Source organism: Bison bison, unplaced genomic scaffold (assembly GCF_000754665.1).
Source record: "Bison bison bison isolate TAMUID 2011002044 unplaced genomic scaffold, Bison_UMD1.0 scf7180017864304, whole genome shotgun sequence".
NCBI classification, from domain to species: Eukaryota; Metazoa; Chordata; class Mammalia; order Artiodactyla; family Bovidae; genus Bison; species Bison bison.
Window position 1 is genome coordinate 4,944,610 of NW_011494876.1, and position 19,400 is coordinate 4,964,009.

At 39.9% G+C, this 19,400-nt stretch overlaps 1 protein-coding gene across 3 annotated transcripts in view; it reads right to left on the reverse strand.

Annotated features, from left to right (window-relative positions):
• The window catches only part of PTPRG (protein tyrosine phosphatase, receptor type, G), a 775,476-nt gene that overhangs the window by 554,388 nt on the left and 201,688 nt on the right, over positions 1-19,400 (reverse strand). For all 3 annotated transcript variants that reach the window (XM_010851541.1, XM_010851540.1, XM_010851538.1), the window contains one exon: positions 17,627-17,737. In XM_010851541.1, coding sequence (XP_010849843.1) covers positions 17,627-17,737 — 111 coding nt within the window. The remainder of the gene's footprint in view (positions 1-17,626; positions 17,738-19,400) is intronic.

The following is a 19,400-nucleotide window of genomic DNA, read 5'->3' on the forward strand; positions in this document are numbered from 1 at the left end:
TCCTGTCCATGCCAAGAAAAAAGATGCCCTGGTAAGCAAAAAGAAGTTAAAAAAGCTCCCTTTACACTCCCAAAATTAAAAAGCCAACTTTTAATTGCATTCAAATATGAATTAGAAAATATTAAGAGTTATTAAGCTATAATTCTAGATAAAATTCTAACCTGGATAAATCTAATTTCCGTTTTTTTTTTTTTTTTTTTTTAAGAAGATCTCAAATCACAGCTCGTTTTAAATTCTTTATGAAGCCATTTCCACCGAAATTAGAGATGTTCTGAATGGAATGAGATTATATGCAGGGGGAAAACGTGTAGGCAAAATTAAGAAAATTATCCAAAAAATTAGGCCCACAATCAGACCCACCAACAAGTATATGTATGCATGGTTGTATATGCGGCAGGACAACATAGTCAGGTAAGGAATAGTATGGGCTTGTCTACTTTTGTGATTTAATTCAGGCAACAAACTATACAGATCAGGGGCGAACATGTAAGTGTGTGTGCATCATCAGTCATGTCTTTGCAACCCCATGAACTGCAGCTCAGCCAGGCTCCTCTGTCCACGAGATTATCAAGCAAGAAAACTGGACAGAATGGGTTGCCACTCTGTCCTCCAAGGGATCTTTCCAACCCAGGGATTAATTCGACAACTAATCATTGTTCTTCATCTCCAGTGTGAGTTACAATCAATTTCATCCATGCTTTCCAAGGCTGACATGGCAGAAATCAAAGGGAAATGAAATCCACGCCACATCTGTTACCCCCTCCCAAGAAAAAAGGTAAGAAATACTTAAAGTCACCCACTTGCAGTAAGGAACTTTTCACAATTATCTTAAAAAGCTTATCAGGTCAAACACCATAGTCAGTTTTACCATCTAAAAATTCCATCATATGCTATCCTGTTATGACCTATTATTATTATTATGTTTTGGGCTTCCCTGGTGGCTTGGGAAGTAAAGAATCCACCAGCAATATGGGAGACCTGGGTTTGATCTCTGGGTTGGAAAGACTCCTTGGAGAGGGGCATGGCAACCCACTCCAGTATTCTTGCCTGGAGAATCCCCATGGACAGAGGAGCCTGGCGGGCTACAGTCGATGGGGTAGAAAAGAGTCGGACACAACTGAGTGACTAAGCAGTGATTCTCAATCAAGAGCAAATCTGCATTGCCTCATTCCTTGTGGCACTGTATGGAAATGTGTTCTACCGTCCCAATCTGAGGACCTGCTATTCCTTTTTTCTCCCAATATAATCTGGCTCACGACAGCCAATCTCCAACCCACACACTCCCCACCCCAGACCCCTCTGCCTCTTCTGTCTTCCCCTCCCTTCCTAATGGAGTGTATGAGTGCACAATGAAGGAGGCGTGTCCAGTTCTTTAGTAAGAGTGGATTATTAGAGGTTATGACAAATCCTCTAATAATCCACTCTTACTAAAGAACTATGGGGTCGCACAGAGTCGGACACCACTGAAGCGAATTAGCAGCAGCAGCATGACAAATCCTGCAGTAAAAATACCTGCACGGTTACTATGTTCACCTCAGCAATTCCCGACCTTCCTTGCCACCAGGACTTTCCTGCCCTACAAAGTCTTTTAGCCACCTACTGAACACAGGTGGCACAGACTGGGGACAACTCTCTGAACAATCACCTTTACTTGGCCCTCTGCCAAAGGCTGCTTACAATGAAACTCAGTTCAGAGGGAAACAGAGATACTCAAACGATTCCATACTGATAACACTCTTTTTGTTCACAGAAACTCTTCTTGAAAAGGCTACACCACGAAATCAGTAAAATTATTTAAATCTTTAAGTAACTAACAGTTGAAATGGTCATAAAAGTCTCCCAATGTCTAAAATTAATTCCTGCAGTAAATGTCCCGACCAAAAAGAGACATACATCACACTTCTAAGTTCCAGAAATATAAATTCACAATCCATTATGATAAATGGTGGGACTGCTGGCTTTCCAGATGAATAACTCTCTCTATCAAATTCAAGACCATAAACATGGATTCTAATAACTGTATTTATGACCAAGATTTTACAGACAGAAATCTGAAATCAATTAATGTATTTTTCATTATTATATTTCCTGTCCTCTCACTGCATAAATCTATTTTGTTCTGTAATGAGAGCTCAAAATCAAATACCAAATATTCATCTGAACTTGTATTTTAAGCATTCTACAACCCACTCAAGTGTCTTTGAACCCTGAAAGTGTATATTTTCTACCTTTTATATTAAGCTTCACTTGATTCATGAAAATCACTTAAAATATGTAAATGTCAAGCAATTCCTATGAAAAAAGGGGTCCTAAATGCTCTTAAGATCCAGTAAAACATATTCTGCAAAGGGCAGCACTCAGTTGCAGCTACCTTTAGACAAATTACTTAATTGAGAATCTATGCATTTTGTCGTAGTCTGCATGATGAAATTAGGAAAAATAATTTACTACAGTGAAATCATGATGTATTTGAATAAGCCAAAAAAAGATAGTGTAAAAGAACATGGTGTTCCTTTCTTACTACAAAAAACTACTTACTTTAAAAAATGGAGTGTGGTTATCTTAAGTAAAATTTTAATAATAAACAGCTGTTTCGTACTAAGCATTTTTAATTGGGAAAAACATTTTAATATAATAGTGATGTTAAATAATACATCTGTAATAGGAGCATACTGTCTTTTTATAATTTAGTCTGCATTTCCATCAGAGGGATGGGGAATCCCAAATCTACCCTTTTTATATATAGATGGAGACCTGGAAAAGTTGCCATCAATCAGAGCTGTTAGATTCAAAAATCTAGGAGAAAAAAACTTAAAGTAAAAAAATATTCCAAAAACAAAGTCTCCTGTCAACAGTATTGACAAAGTCCTTTGAGTCTTGGATATGAGAGAGAATCCAGAGTAGGAAAAAGACACAATGATAATTCCAACTTTTCTTTGGTGAGAAATGTGCTTCTCACATGACCTTCACCATAAATAGGCATCTGGATTTGAATCCTGAATTGGAGATGGAGGGAGCTGCAATAGTGCAAGTCTGAACACAATTTAAATGGAGATGTAAATACTTACATAAGATGTTATCATTCCAATTTAAAGAAAGAGTATTTCTGGGTCACTCTGGTATATGAATGACCTTACACCTTTTCAAGCTCTCAGTAGAGAGTAATACTTCTATAGAAATATGGAAGTATCAGGATAAATATATTCAATGTTGGTATATTCAACCTTCTAAGTCACTGACTATCACTGATAATGGATTTCATTTTCAAAACAGAGAAGAAAAGAGACTTTGACCTCCTGGAGGCAGTGACCACATGAATCTGTCTTTATATCTAAACATGAACAAGAGGGCTTGGAACACAGCAAGTAGGTAATAACCACATGCTCTGTAGAAAGTTAAGGGCACCGTGACATGTACAGACACATTACACACTCTTATACCTCCCTCCCCGACACACAGTATACTTTTTGTTTAAGCCATATACAGAAGGTAAGGAATCCATTCTAGGAGGAACCTGTGGTCATTATTAAAACAGGTACATAAGTAAAATACTTAGCTGCTGATATTTGACAAAAAGCTGGTTTACGATTAGCTGTCTGTCATCATTCACAGCTCTATTTTCCTTTCCACTCCCTCTGTTAAAAGTGATCACCCAAGAAAGTGTGCTATGCCCTGCTCAACTCTGAAGTGACTTACCACGGTTCACACCAGGTAACTAAATTTTCTCATGATGCTACAGCAGCTTGATCAGCTATTCTGGAGGGTCCTTCATGGTTAGCAATACTGAAGTAGGTATTATTTCATAACAGCCTCTTAGGTCAAAGGATTGACACATGGAACAGTCACCAGGGACCTCAAAAATACAACAGTAATAATAAAAGCAATCTCATCACCTCTTTACTGCAGCCTGGCTATCATTCATTGCCTCCACACAATATGAGATGTGGGCTTTTCACCACAACCAGAGTTGTGATGCCTTCCTTTATGATTTCATGCAAAGACTTCCAGAATGGTCAACTTGTCAAGCTTTCTATTTCTCCTCTCCAGTCTTCAGAGAGGGCTGAACAACATGCCACTCACCTGGTCCTGTAATACCTTAGGAAATCTGCACAACACAGCCTGCCACATGCTCTATTCAGGAAATGGATCCATAGCTAGCTAGAAAGGGGCAACTCTTTCTTACAGCATCGTGGGGGACAGACTTTAAGGGACAACCTGATACTGGCATCCATTCTCATAAGTGGAAAGCATTAAGTACAGATGTTGATTTAAGATCTTCCTGAAAAAATGTGCATATGATCCAAGACATATGCATGCTTTTCAGACATACACAAGCTTCTCAGATTCAGGAATGCCCCATGAAGGCCTCGCTTCCCTTTGCTGGAGTTAAGAGTATTTTTTATAGTATTACTTGATGAGATTACATATTATTTTGTGCATGTAACACTGTCAGTCTCCACCAGGTAAAAATGGAATTCTGTGTATTTTATTCTCTGTTGTGACCCTAGAACCTGGACTTAAGCATGCCTTGTGGCCAGTTTTTGAGCAACACCCTTTCAGTGAAAAATTCAATACATTGAACTCCGGAGAGCACACACACACATACACAAGTCAATCACTGTCAGTTCTTATTTTAGGCAAAGATACAGATCCTTGGCAAAATTCATGCTTAAGAGCTATAACTCCCCAAGACTGACAAAGTGAAAGGAGGTCTATGGGGCCATTCCTGAATTTGAGAATCTTGAACACTTGAAGCACATGCAAGTTTTTCAGGAAGATCTTAAATGAGCATCTGCACCTAATGCTTTCCACTTAGGGGAATGGATGCAAGTATCAGATTGCCCCACTTTCAAACTGAGCGCCAGTGACTAGGAGGGTCGGACAGGCAGACAGGGGTCACTACTCAGGAGAGGCCTCTAACTTGCTCCTTGGGAAGCCACTTCCCCACAGAGACTTTCCTTTCTATAAAAAGGGTGTATCTCAGAGGGCTGGTGTGAACAGCAGTCAACAGAGACAAAGCAATTCCCCCCAGTGCCTGAGACAGACTCAGTAAATGTTAACTGCTGTTGCCTGTAACGTATAACTCCTCTGAATAGCACTGTCCAGAAGTCTTTTGTGCAAAGCTGGAAAAGTTCTATATCTTGAGCAGTGTGAAAAGGTAGCCATTAGCCATTTGTGGCTACCAAGAATTTGAATTTCAACTACTGTGATTTTTCATTTGATTTTAAATGGAAATAGCCACGGAAAAGGAGATGGCAACCCACTCCAGTGTTCTTGCCTGGAGAATCCGCACAGAGTCGGACACGACTGAAGCGACTCAGCAGCAGCAGCAGCAGCCATGTATAACCAGTGCTAACAGGATTAACTAGACATTAACTGAATGTTATAAAGACTCCCTAATCCATGGAAACTTATTACTTTATTTACAACCACTTCAGACTTCTGAAATCAAGAACTCAGCTCAAAAGGAAAGAAATGTCTTCCCTGTAACTCCTTCCCTTTAAGTTCCGTGAGATCGCTTAGCTTTTAAGACCTGAAAGGACAAGGCACCAAGGGCTTACTCAGCCGACTGCCCTGCATGCCCCCTACCTCTTCTACGTACACTTTGACTAGTCTGAGCCAATCAAGCTAACTCCATTTCTCTTGCCAGTGACTGGATGAATCTTGAACACGTGATTCAGTTCTGACCAATGAGGTAGAAGGGTTGATAGTCCAAGGGAGGGGTGCTCTGAGGCAGATTTTACTTGCTCTTCAACAGAGACATCGGAAAGTCATACTTTCTCTTTCTCTGGACTTTATACCTCTGCGTTTGACCTCCAGAACTGCGGAAGTCATATTACAGCCATTAGAAAAGGGATTCAAAGTACCAAGTCTACCAGCTAAGGTTGGTTGGTGTAACATAAACAACATGGAGTGTACCTTACAGGTGGCAGAGTACAAAGGTGCTCTGCCCTCTAGACACATAAGTTTAGAGATATATTGCTCTTATTATTAAGACAGGAGAGTCCGCAGGTCTTTTCCAGATGCTAAACCGTGGTAACCGATACAAAAGCAAATCCTTATACACAGACATGCCCCTGGAAATGACTGCAGTATGAACTGGGGAGAAAAATCCTGGTAATACTGCCAGCCAGGAATCCTCAGGACAAAAGAAGCTAATCTTGACTTGTTCCTGCTGGCACAGCAGGTCCATGGTCCAACTGGCCATAAGTGTTGAAACGTCCTTTTCACACCCCAGTGAATGGTGAGAGAAAGGGCAAACTTTACACAAAAAGGATGTTCTAAAGATACCTCATTAGAAGGTGGTGTAAGAATATAAAAGCCACAGGACATTCAATAACTGTCAAAATCACTTCCCGAGAGGAGAGTGTGGACTGTGCACTTCACAACAGTGAGGAAAAAATACCTCCCATTATCACAGAGAGCCCCAGAAGCAGAAACACACCACAAATGGCTTCTCTCTCATCTTTGCAGACACTCATCATAGAGTCTAGTTCCTACAGGCTCATATTTCATTTTCCTGCTAAAGCTTCTCAACAACCAATCAATACCAAATGTACTAATGGCACCCTGCTCAAAGGAAGAGTGCTGTCCTAACACATGGAACTAGGGGGGACGGGGGACAGAGACACACTGGTTCCAGGAGGGAAAGAGGCCAACAATAATGGGGACGGAGCAACTAAATGATACCTTTGGGAGCAGCAGATTTTCATGCAGTTTCAAGAAGCAGCTCGTTTTCCTCCCAGGGAATGGCCATCAGACTTGGAGAAAGTGGATTAACACAAACAGGAAATTTGGATCCAGTGGCTTCCCAAACTCAATGAATATCTCAAGGTAACCAAAATTCATTAAGTGGGTTCCAGAGGATAACACATAACTTAAAACAGCCCACAGTCCACACATTCACTGTCTGAAATTCACTCCATCATGGATGCAGGGATAATAATGTAAAACGTTTAACAAATCAGAGGCAATGAACACTAACAATGGATGGTAGAGGGCAGGTATTCAATCCTAAGGTCCCAGAACAGCAGTGGTCGAGGCAGAGATGAAGGGGAAATTCAGGGGGATTGGGCCAGTGTGTTTTTAGGATTTTTAATCATCTACATGGCTGTACCAGTGCCAGGACATACAAAGAGTTATACTTCTTAAAATTACGACACTAAATAATCTCCTCAATTTTTAAGCCAATTTAAGAATATCTATAACCTTCATGGGGAAACAGTGGAAATAGTGTCAGACTTTATTTTTGGGGGCTCCAAAATCACTGCAGATGGTGATTGCAGCCATGAAATTAAAAGACGCTTACTCCTTGGAAGGAAAGTTATGACCAACATAGATAGCATATTCAAAACCAGAGATATTACTTTGCCAACAAAGGTCCGTCTAGTCAAGGCTATAGTTTTTCCTGTGGTCATGTATGGATGTGAGAGTTGGACTGTGAAGAAAGCTGAGCGCCAAAGAATTGATGCTTTTGAACTGTGGTGTTGGAGAAGACTCTTGAGAATCCCTTGGACTGCAAGGAGATCCAACCAGTCCATTCTAAAGTAGATCAGTCCTGGGTGTTCTTCGGAAGGAATGATGCTAAAGCTGAAACTCCAGTACTTTGGCCACCTGATGAGAAGAGTTGACTCATTGGAAAAGACTCTGATGCTGGGAGGGATTGGGGACAGGAAGAGAAGGGGATGACAGAGGATGAGATGGCTGGATGGCATCACCAACTCGATGGATATGAGGTTGAGTGAACTCCAGGAGTCGGTGATGGACAGGGAGGCCTGGCGTGCTGCAATTCATGGGGTCACAGAGAGTCAGACACGACTGAGCGACTGAACTGAACTGAACTGATACCCTTCATGATTTTTTTCTCAGCAGAGATGCAGGTTGATTGTATGGCATATAAGAGGCTTTTCAATCCTTCCAAAATGGTGATAACATCTCCTAGTGAAGACTTATTTTGTGATATTGGAACACCCAGCTGTACAATTGCTGACTTTTAACTTTTATTCTTAAACTGGCTAACTTTTTATAAAATCTTAAATATGTAATTAATAGGAATCTTAACACACCAAAACAGAAAACAAGCACAGCCTTTCATAAATTAGGGATACCAGGATATAATGAAAGTCACAGGATCAAATTCTAAAATACTCTTCCAGGTGAAAGCCCTGGGCAAGACCTGTTTCTTTTAAAAAGTGATATTGGCAAGTGACAGACAATTATTATAGACCTATTAGCACTAAATTGTGAGTTTCTCCTTGATAAAGAACTTAAGAAGAAATGACTTTATTATGCTAAAGTCAAGTACTTATACCACAGTAGAGTCATTTTTCACATGACATAAAAATCACATTTAATACTACACTCAGGGAAAACATTATTTATTATACACTGTAGTATTATTAATGAAAAGCAAGGATTCCTAAAGTTACCAGAAAGCATTTTTCAAGAAGGCAAGGTTCCACATGATACACCTACTACTGATTTGTTTTATTTTTTTCACCTAAACAAAGTCTTAATTACATGATAAAATACAGAGTTTAATATAACTGAAATGGAGGAAAGGTTAACTTTTAATAGCAAGGAAGAAAACCAAGAAGATGTACTACGTTTAATGCTACTGATCTCAAATAGGGTCATGGGAAATTAGCAGCTGAGAGATGGAAGTGAGATTAATTTCAGGATCACTTAACAAACTATTGAAGACCAAAGACAGCATTTTGCATGGGTATCAGACAGGAGCAATATTCAAGGTGGACTCACCACAACACAACCATAAATCACTTAACACTTTTGCTCAAATACAAGATTAAACTTGAGCTTAAACTAAGTTCCTGTCTATATGTAAACAAATAGAAGAGCCCTCTTTAGGCACACAGTAGACATTTCAGCCACGTAATGGCAATACTATTGATAAAAGTTCAAAAGCTAATGAAATTCAGTAAGCTTTCCCCTACTTTTGTAAGGCTCACCTCAGCAAGAGAAGAGAAAAGATAAGGAATAAGGGTGTAGTTCATCTTAATGATTGCAAGGGAAACCCAATAAAATGTTACTCAGCAAGATATATATGAATAATATTTTATTTGCCAAAAATTTTCACATAACAGAACTTAACAATATCCAAAGGGAATGACAGAAACGTTTCTCTCTTTTATACAGTCAGAAAGTGGGTTTTACGAACCAAACTGTATATAATAAATGAGTACATTTTGTTAGGTTACAAAGGAAAACGAGTAGCCTTTAAGTAAATCACACAGCACATTGCAAATCACTGGCTTTCCAATTATCAGGCATGTGTAAGGTTAGGTATGCTATTCCTTTGAATCTTTAATCATGTTCCTCTACTAACCCATACTCATCCGGCCCCTGCCCCAAAGATACCAGTTTTAAAGGAGAGAGTATCATCCTTTCAAATTTATGACCAGGAAAAAAGATGTCTGACTTTGATCCATCACAGGTATGAAAAATACATACTTATAGATAATTCTCTGTATGCCTTCTGTAGACCCACTAAATGTAAAGATTACTAAATATTAAGATTTATGTTATATCAAAGCAAATATTGACCTTACCTCTGCCTGCGTCAATATCTACTGCTCTGTACAATAAATCTTGATGTTCAAACTGCATCAATATCAGTGCATTAATTTCTGCATGGCTCATATCAGCATCTTATAAAATTTGAAATGCCAGTGAAAATATTTCACTTGAAAAATGTAGATATAGCCAATTAAAGAGACAAAAAAGGCTTTTCCTTTCCTTCTGGCTTTCTTTGCAGTTTTTTCTTCTTCTTCCTCTCCCCTCGAAATATTAATAGTTACAAAGAAAACTGCCTAAATTTGATGAAACTCAGCCATCTATTATAAAAGAATTATCTTAGGAAATACTATGAATGTATTGGCATAATAAAATAAAACATTCCAGATATATTTCTATAAGATATTATAATATTGTATACATATAAATGTAAAAAGGCAGTATCCACCATTTCTCACTGATAATCACAATTAACCTTTGTGTACAGTCTCCCAACTTTTCGTTCTATTTACTGATGAGACCTATTACCCAAATTATTTTATGCATCTTGTAGTTCAACCTCGTTCATATTGGTACATGTTTACTAAGCATTTCATGATAAGGATGTACTAAAATTACCCAAGTCACCACTGATGGTTCTTTAGGCTGTTACACTCACAATGGCACGCTGTGGATACATACAAGTGTTTCTGAAAGACAAATTCCTAGAAGCACAGGCGCTACATCAAAGACTACCAACATTCAATATTTTCATAGATTATGCCAGAGTCCTTAAAAAAAAAAAAAAAAAAGGCTCCATCAACCTGCTACCTTCAAGGCCGAATTAAAACCCAAACTTTCAGCCTTCCATTTACCCACGTTTTAAACATCTCATCATAGCAACAATTGAAACTTTTATCACTGTTACACAGCACTTGATACCAACCCAGCATTGAATAAAACTTCATCTACTAATATGCTTTTGCCAAGGGTCACAAGGACCCTAAGGAGTTTATTGATGTCCTCTTACAACATACCGTAGCATCTGTTAGCTTTACAAACGCTTGTGAAACCACTTCCAGAGAGAAGATGCCAAGAAATGTTTGAACTCAAGTGGCACAGATTAGAACAAAGTTAAAAAGAAGAAGATAAAGAACACATCTCTAAGTTACTAGAATAATTTTGTTCAAACGATGGAAGAGAAAAAAGCCAAAGTCTGCACGGAAAAATGTTCAAGGTACCTAAGGCATATGGCACCACATTTTTCTCTTTTATACATAAAGTCCTGATTACTGTGTGACCACACGTGTTTTTTTCTCACTCTATCTATCCTTGTAATCATAGATCAAGTGCAAAAAGAAAAATAACAACAACGAGTACCTACAGGAAAAAATAGCTTGTACTTTGTCCCATAAACTATTTCTATTTCAAAACATTAAGGTAGAAACAGGGAGGTATAAAGATTAATTACAGACAAAGGTTCTGCTCAAGAAACATAAAGTTTAAAGGGTGTAAAATATGAACAAAATACTATACCATGTCTTAATAGGTTCAAGTCCAAATTTATCTTTACAACCAACCCACCATTCCTCACTTACTCATTTAAATTAAATGCAGTGCCCTCTTCAATCATTCTGGGGAACATCCCAGACAATTCATTTGCTTTCTCTTTCATATACAAAATGTAATCAATTCCCACTGGCTCTTTCATGTCTCAAATTCCTGACAATACAACCTCAACATTTCTCACAGTTTCTGCTCTCTTCCCGTGCTGACCAATCCTTAATCCTACAACCTGAGGTCTCACTCAAACATAAAACCAACTTAGACCATTTTCACCATAAAAGCCTTAAATGTGTCCCTCAGAGTTCTAGGTCACTAGTAGAATTCTGTTGGACCCCTCCTGGTCTACTTCCGATACTCTGTGTTATTCCCTTAACTCCTTCCACTTGACCACACGCCCCAGACCCAGTGAGGTACTTCCAGCTCCCCAGTCAAGGCTAGGCTGTTTATGCCTCCAGGCTTCTGCAGTCCTGGCAAACACCTGTCCATCTCTAAGGGAAGCTGGCAGGAGCCATTCTGAGGAATTTCTCTGGCCCCTCCCACTACACCACAACAGCTGGCACACAATAACTTCTACTTTGAAACTGTAAATAGATTACTAGAGAATTGTAAAGAAGATAGAAACTCATTGTCAAAAATAAAGAGCAAACTGATGAGCAAAGAGAGCGCAGTCAGGTAGACATAGCCTTGAGCCGGGACTTAACGAGACTCGATCTCAACAGTGTGGTCCCATCAGATCAGAAGGTCTCTGCGGCAAAGGGAATGTCTCCAGGGAAATGATTCCCTTAGGAGACTCTGTAGGAGGTATCGGGAGTGGGGCACATCACATGACAATATTAACATTAAACTGGAAGGTTCCACAGTGCTTTCCACTCTTCTAATGACAAAAGCAGACCTGGGCAGGCATTTGTGTATTTTGCTTTACCCTGTACAGATGTTATTAGAAATAGGCATGGAAATGTTACTTTAGGAATTTAATTATGTCTTACGTTCACCAGGGGAGCTCGTTACTTAAAAGGATCCAACGGCAAAACCTTTTGTAAATCACCCACTAACGTATCTGGATTTCACGGCAAGATCCCCTTCGTGAGTTCCAGACTCTGGTATGAATTCATTTATCCATCCATGCATTCACCTACTTGAAAAATATGTTCCAAATACATACAAGAGGAGATATTCTGGCACACAGCAGGAAAAACAAGAATAATAAGCTATAATCTTTGTCCTTAAAAACTCTACATTTAGCTCGGGAAAACTCTCTCTCTCTGCCTCTTTCCCTTCCCTTTTCCCTTCTCTCTCTCTCTCTCACACACACACACACACACACGCATGTTATAAAACAAGATGTTCATATGCACAGTGCAGTGGGGTGGCCATGTGATTAACAGCCATACCCGGTGAGTACATGTATTACTGCTAGCTCTCAATGCCATATAAGGTATGTCCTTTTATCTCCATTTTAGAGCTGAGCAAGTCATCAAACCCCAGGACAACCAGCAAGGCCCCTGGAAATCTCATCCCACAATTTCCTGGCCAGGAAGGAATGCCTCTGAGAGCAATCCTGCTTGACCTTCACCTGGTGCCACACCAGACACTTCTTTCAAGGAATTTTGCTCATGGCATATCTCAATTTTGGAGTCCTCTAAAAGTTAGAAATGCCCCCCCACCCGAATTGATTCACAGAATCTATCTACACAAAAAGAACATGAGATACAGATTATTAAAAATGAAGAAAACCACCGAAGAGGATAAATTAAAACGGCGTGGGAGGAGAAACCCACCACCTGTTTTTCCCTAAGTCTTTGAGGGGGCGGAGAGGAAACAGAAAGCTTTATAAAAATGCCTCAAATTTCTACTTGAACTTGCTCCAAATTTGTTTCTCATTTCCCTTTCCGGCAACAATGACCTACCTAGCATGTGTTACTTTTTGTGTAATACTTACAGAAGTTCTGGGCGAACTCCAAAATTCATGAGCTGTCATCACCTCAAATAACACAGAAAAAATAGCTGTGTTTTAGTCAAGAAAACCAATAGAAGAGAAGTAAAAAAAGTGAAAGTTGCTCAGTCGTGTCGGACTCTGTGATCCCATATACATGGATTTCTCCAGGCCAGAATACTGGAGTGGGTAGCTATTCCCTTCTCCAGGGGATCTTCCCAACTCAGGGATCGAACCCAGGTCTCCTGCATTGCAGGTGTTTTAATATTTCCAGTAGACACCTAAATTATTGTTACTGTTTTTCTCAATGTAATTCTGTATGAAATACACCAAAAGGTGTCCCCCCCCCCTTTATCCTGTTCTTGGTATAAGGAAAATATATCCAAAGATATAAAGCAATCTTGAAGTTTCATTATTATTAACAGTTAATGATAATAATCTTACATTTATGTTCTGTTTCATTTCTCCAATGCATGATGTTTTCACACTAAACTCACACATTATGACCACTCCTTTTTAGAGTAGAAATAACTAAGAACCAGAGAGACAGTCTATCCTCAGAAGGGCACAACGGGACTAAAACACCAGTCTCCAGGCTCCTCAATAAACAGTCCTCCTAAGCTGCTGGTGTGCACAGTGGCATCACACAATACGCCTATGAAGTAAGGCTGTTGATCATTTTCAAATATAAATATTATCCAAGATGATGCAGTGACATTGAAATCACTTGCCTAGTCCTAACGTAGTAAGTCACACTATTAATGAAGTATGATCATGACAATATCCTTAAAACAAGTTCTCCACAGCTCAACTACTTATATAACTCTCCTCAAGTGACCGGTGGGCTGCTACCAGAATAATCAGATCAGCATCATTCACCAAACCCCACCCTGTACCCAAAGGCAACCTAATGATGAAGGACACCAGAACCCAGGGGCCCCAGGACCACCAACACCGATTCCTCTCCCTGTTCCACCTCCTAAAACATATCACTTCCTCATCTGTATTCTTCCCAGAACTTTTCAAAAGCAGGAACACAGGAATCACTGTGAATGCTAACTAGAACATTTGCTGGGGACATTTCAGCTCAAGGGAGATGCAAGGCCAGAAGAAAAAGAGAGACATGTTCCAAATCTCCGCACAGTTTTGTTTCTGAGTCAGGCTAACATCTGCTCATGGGGGCAGGAGGGAAAGGGGACGACAGAGGATGAGATGGCTGGATGGCATCACCGACTCGATGGACATGAGTTTGAGTAAACTCTGGGAGTTGGTGATGGACAAGGAGGCCTGGCGTGCTGCGATTCATGGGGTCGCAAAGAGTTGGACACGACTGAGCAACTGAACTGAACTGAACTGAACATCTGCTCAAAACCCCCGGCTGTACCAATGTGATCAGGAGCTGGCAAACCTTTTCTGTAAAGGGCTAACTGATAATAGTCTAGGCTTCTTGGTCAAAGTTCTGTGTGGTAACTATTCAACTCTGCAGTCTTAACATGAAAGCAGCCATCAACAATAGCCAACAAAATGGATATGGTTGTGTCCCAATAAAACTTTACACACAAATACAGGTGGACGTTTGTAGTCTGCCAAGCCCTGAACTTGAGGATAGATTGTTCGCTGAACCCTCATTCCCAAATCTCAAATGGGCAATTCTTATGAATTATGGCTGACAGAATTTAGCTTGCTGAGCTCCAAGGATTACCTAGGGATCTCCCAGTAACAATCATAGCACCCAGAAGAGAATTCCAATAACAACAGTATCACCAGTAACAAAAGTACTAATAGTGTGAAAAATAGCAAAAAGTAACATTAGGCACTTTATGCCCAGAATTTGTTAAATTTTTCACACACATCTCATTTCATTCCCATTAACAGCTTTATGAGGGAAGTTCTATTAATAATTCCTTTTTCAAAGATGGGAAGACTGAGGCTCCAAGCAGTTAAATGCCTTCCCAACATCATAAAGATATTAAGAGATATTAATGGTAGATATTAAATTGAATCACAGTCTACATACATGACTTGAAAAATCACTCTGTCACACACAACACCAACCCCCACCCCCAAAGTATATCAGTGCCTTATCTTAGGAAGAACTAATACAAATTTGTGAATTAGAGTCATGAGGTTAACACCTGGACCATTAAACCCCTCTCTCATGAAGTGGACTACTTCACTATTGCTCAATTCAAAACCATTTCCCTCTACAGGGAAGTGCAGTTCAAGTGCCAAAGAACATCCTAAGACTTCTTGATGTGAAAACCAGTATTTCACCACTTTATTGAAAATAACCATTGATACCATGGAATGTTCCAGAAGATGACTATACACCTCAGCTGGTGACTCTCTTATGCTTTTCTTCTCCTTTTACTTTTGTTTTCCCCATTATGCCTAGCAAGTTACCTCAGTGATTCTTCTAAGCCAGTCTATACCCTTCTAAGGGATTCTTCAAATAACTGCCTTATCCTGGCTCCAGAAAAAAGTACAACTAAAACAAGGGTTGACAAACTACAGCTTGTGCACCCTATCCAACCAGCCACCAATTTTAGTACAGCCTGCAAAGAATGGTTTCTCTACTTTTAAAAGGTTGGGGGAAAAAAGACTAAAATATAAGATTTCCTGACACATGAAAATTATAATAAATTCAAATTTCGTTGTCATAAATACATTTCTGTGAGGACACAGCTAGTTTGTCCATCTACCTATGGCTGCCTCTGCACTACAACAACAGAGCTGAATAGCTGCAACAGAGACCCCATGCCCTACAAGGCCCAAGACTACCAGATTCTTTATGAAGAGCATGCCAACCCACTGAAGATAACCTATGAGCTTTTCCACCGATACAAAGAAACTGAAGTCACTCAGTCATGCCCGACTCTTTGCGACCCCATGGACAGTAGCCTGCACTGAGTTCCTCCGTCCATGGGATTTTCAAGTCAAGAGTACTGGAGTGGGTTGCCATTTCCTTCTCCAGGGTATCTTCCCAACCCAGGGATCAAACCCAGGTCTCTCGCATTATAGACAGACAATTTACCATCTCAGCCACCAGGGAAGTCCACCGATATAAGCAGTTTTCAAATCCAGACACAATGCATTCCAGAAATACAAAATGGAGACTCGTCAAGTCCAGAGTTAAGACGATCAACCACTGCTCCACCCCAAAGACCACACTACTAATTATGCCCACTCTTAACTAAATAATGGGAAAAGTCACTGCCGTCTGCAACCGTACATGCTGATGTCATATAATTTCCTATTTCCCAACAGCATTATTTTCAAAATTGATGAAATGTAAACAGCAGGCCACTTTATGCCTCTTCTTAACTTCTATCAGAGCCACAGAAAACAAAATGATAAATTTTCTTCGGGTTTCTTGGCAGGAACCGATATATATAATTTCAGCCTTCATCTCCCAATTTCCTTCATTTATCAGAAATGGTGACAAAAAAATTTCTAATTAGATAATTCTAATCTCAAGGAATGGGGTGTGATGGAAGACTTCAGAATCACTATCTGTTCTTGCAAAACAAAATAGATAGTCTATTCTCCCTAGAGGGGCAGGAGATTTATCAATAGACAAAAGGATGCAAAAAGCCAATAGATAAGGTGTAATTAAAGATCAGGCCTATAAATTTTATACTGACATAAACTTAACAGGATTTGCAGGTGGAAATTCAGGGTTTAAGACCAGGGTATAATCATGACAATAATACCTTTCAGTTCTATGAGCCACAACATAGAAAATGCATACATTTATTATTGAGACTAATACTCTGTGCCTCCAAGCACTTTCATAAAAAAATTTGAATTATTCAGTGCTATAGTGATTTCCAAAGTGGTCTATCTTGCTCAAAAATTCCTCCTTAATTAGCTAAAAATACATTTCCCATATATTTTTGAGCATCAAAATCTCTTTTAGAGAGATTTAGATCACCTGTCTTTTTTTTGATAGTTGTTAGACGCATAAACCAGAAAGGCCTGTATATTCTTGTAGATTTTTTTTTTTTGCCCCTTAAAATGTAAGAAAATTATTTCCAAAGTAGTACTCAGAGTTGTAATAATGTATACTCTCTCTTCACTGACTCCAAGGCGAAAAGTGAAAATAAAAATTGAAAAGAGCTACAGCAATATCGCAGTGGGCTGAAATATATAAAACTAGCAAGATCTGATTAGAAAATAAAGTTGCGTTTCTTAGATTAAAGCATAATAGGTCATTTTGATACGTGATGCTTTGCAATATTTAGCAGATATTTAGCAGCTTGAGACAAAGCTTATATTTTCTGCTCTCTGAAATCACAGCCTCTGGGAAGAGACAAGAAAAGGCCACGTCTTTCGGAAAATTACAAGTTTGGTACAATAACTCATTAACAAGTAAAGTTCAGAAATAAATGCAAATTGAGGGGAAAAGGCAGGTTGAGGAAACAGGTGGGAGAGATAAATTAAGGTACTTATCACCTTGAGGAAAAACAGGCTTGAATATTTCAACTTTCAGGGAACTACAAAAGGTTTGAACAAACAGAAATCAGGCGTGAAACTGATTAAAAGTGTGCCTTTGAGTAAGTGTAATGGGACGTGAACTGGCCCGTATGATCACGATGGGACAAGTCAACTTACCCGAGTAGGCCCAGTATGGGTCGCCCGAAGCCTTGCGCCTGCGGATCTGCGCCTGCACCGAGCTGCCCTGTCTGTTCTCGTGCAGGGTCCCCACGTAGCCCTCCGTCAACGCTGCAAGACAGGAGAGGTGCAGTGAGTCAAAACCGTCCCCCTGCTGCACCAGGAGCGGTGTCAAATGCACACAGCTCTGTAACTGCCTAGAAGCACAGACCTTGGGGTAGCTGAATAGAACTTCCTGACTTTATAGAACAACAACTACAGGAGAACCTCAGGAGATTACAAGGATTATCATTAATACTAACAATAGCTTGTGTATGTGTTAGGTCGCTCAGGCATGTCCAACTCTTCACGACCCCATAGATTGTAGCCTGCCAGGCTCCTCTGTTCAGGGGCATTTCCAGGTAAGAATACTGGAGCAGGTTGCCATTCCCTTCTCCAAGATCTTCTTGACCCAGGGTTCGAATCCTGCTCTCCTGCGCTGGCAGGCAGATTCTTTACCGTCTGACCAAACTACAGTGAATCTTTTCTCCGTACCATGAACCCAAGGTGCACTAAACCCTTTACATGCATTATCTTGTATAATTTGCAACACACCACCAGGCAACAGATGCACTGTTTCAGTAACAGGCCCATTCTATTGATAAGCAAACGACAGCTTAGAGTAGTTGAGTAACTTTAACAACTAGCAGACCTGGAACTCGCAGCTTTGGTTCCAACTGTGTGTATAAGTCTATACCCTAGGTGCAAAGTGCGTCCAGCCTTATTTAATATTCACTGAGCAAGGAGTCATTCCATCTCTTTTACAGATGGAGGAATGAACGCTCAGGGACACTGAGTATGCAGCAGATCAAGGAATCCAACATAAGCATGCATGGCACAGAGCTCCAGCCTCTACCATCCAAACACAGCACAGTCTCAGGCCTGGGAGCCACCCCATGATTAAGAACCAGTCCTTCACAAACTCTGTATCCCAGAGTCACCTATTATATCTGAAGATATGAAACCTGAAACCCTCCAAGGCCAGCAATGCTCAGAAAAGAAGCACTGTTTAATGATGCATTTCTTTGAAAACTCAAAATGAATCCAGTTTTCTACCCCATTATCAAGAGCTTCCATCTGCCTGCTATAGTGTTCAAAGCCCTCCCCTCCCAGCCACTTCATGGATGCAAATTTCTTCTGTGGTGAGCCCACACCTGACTGCCCTGATGTGTCAGAAGACAAGTATCACAGGTGCCCAGAATCCAAAATGAATTGGAGCTACACTTCAAACAATACATCCCAGCTGTCTGTGTTAATATTTAAATGCACCCAAAACAAAATCAAGTGTGCCTCTGAAAGGCAAGGAAAATGGTTAGAGGAGCTATATATTCAGTTTAAGACTCTGAAGGCACCAAGAAAGCACAATACAGTCTCTATTACAAATTAGCCAGAGTAGTGATAATAGGAATCATCTCACCATGATGGCATTAATTTTGTTCACAATGTGATGGTCATGAAGGAAAATCAGGAAATATGTAAGTATTACACTTTATACTTGCATGTCAGTTGCCAAGACTGGCTTTAAAAGAAACAAAGCTTGAACAAGAGCTACTCCACAAATACAAGCCCTTTGGAGGGAAATGAGAATCTTATAAAATCCAGACACACATCAGCAAAGTAAACCAGGCGTCATGTATGCCCGCTGTTTGGTCCTGAATGACAGAGTCAAAACCTAAGTTACTAACCATTTTATAAGATTGATGGCAGTTTAGGTATATATGATCCAATCCATCCT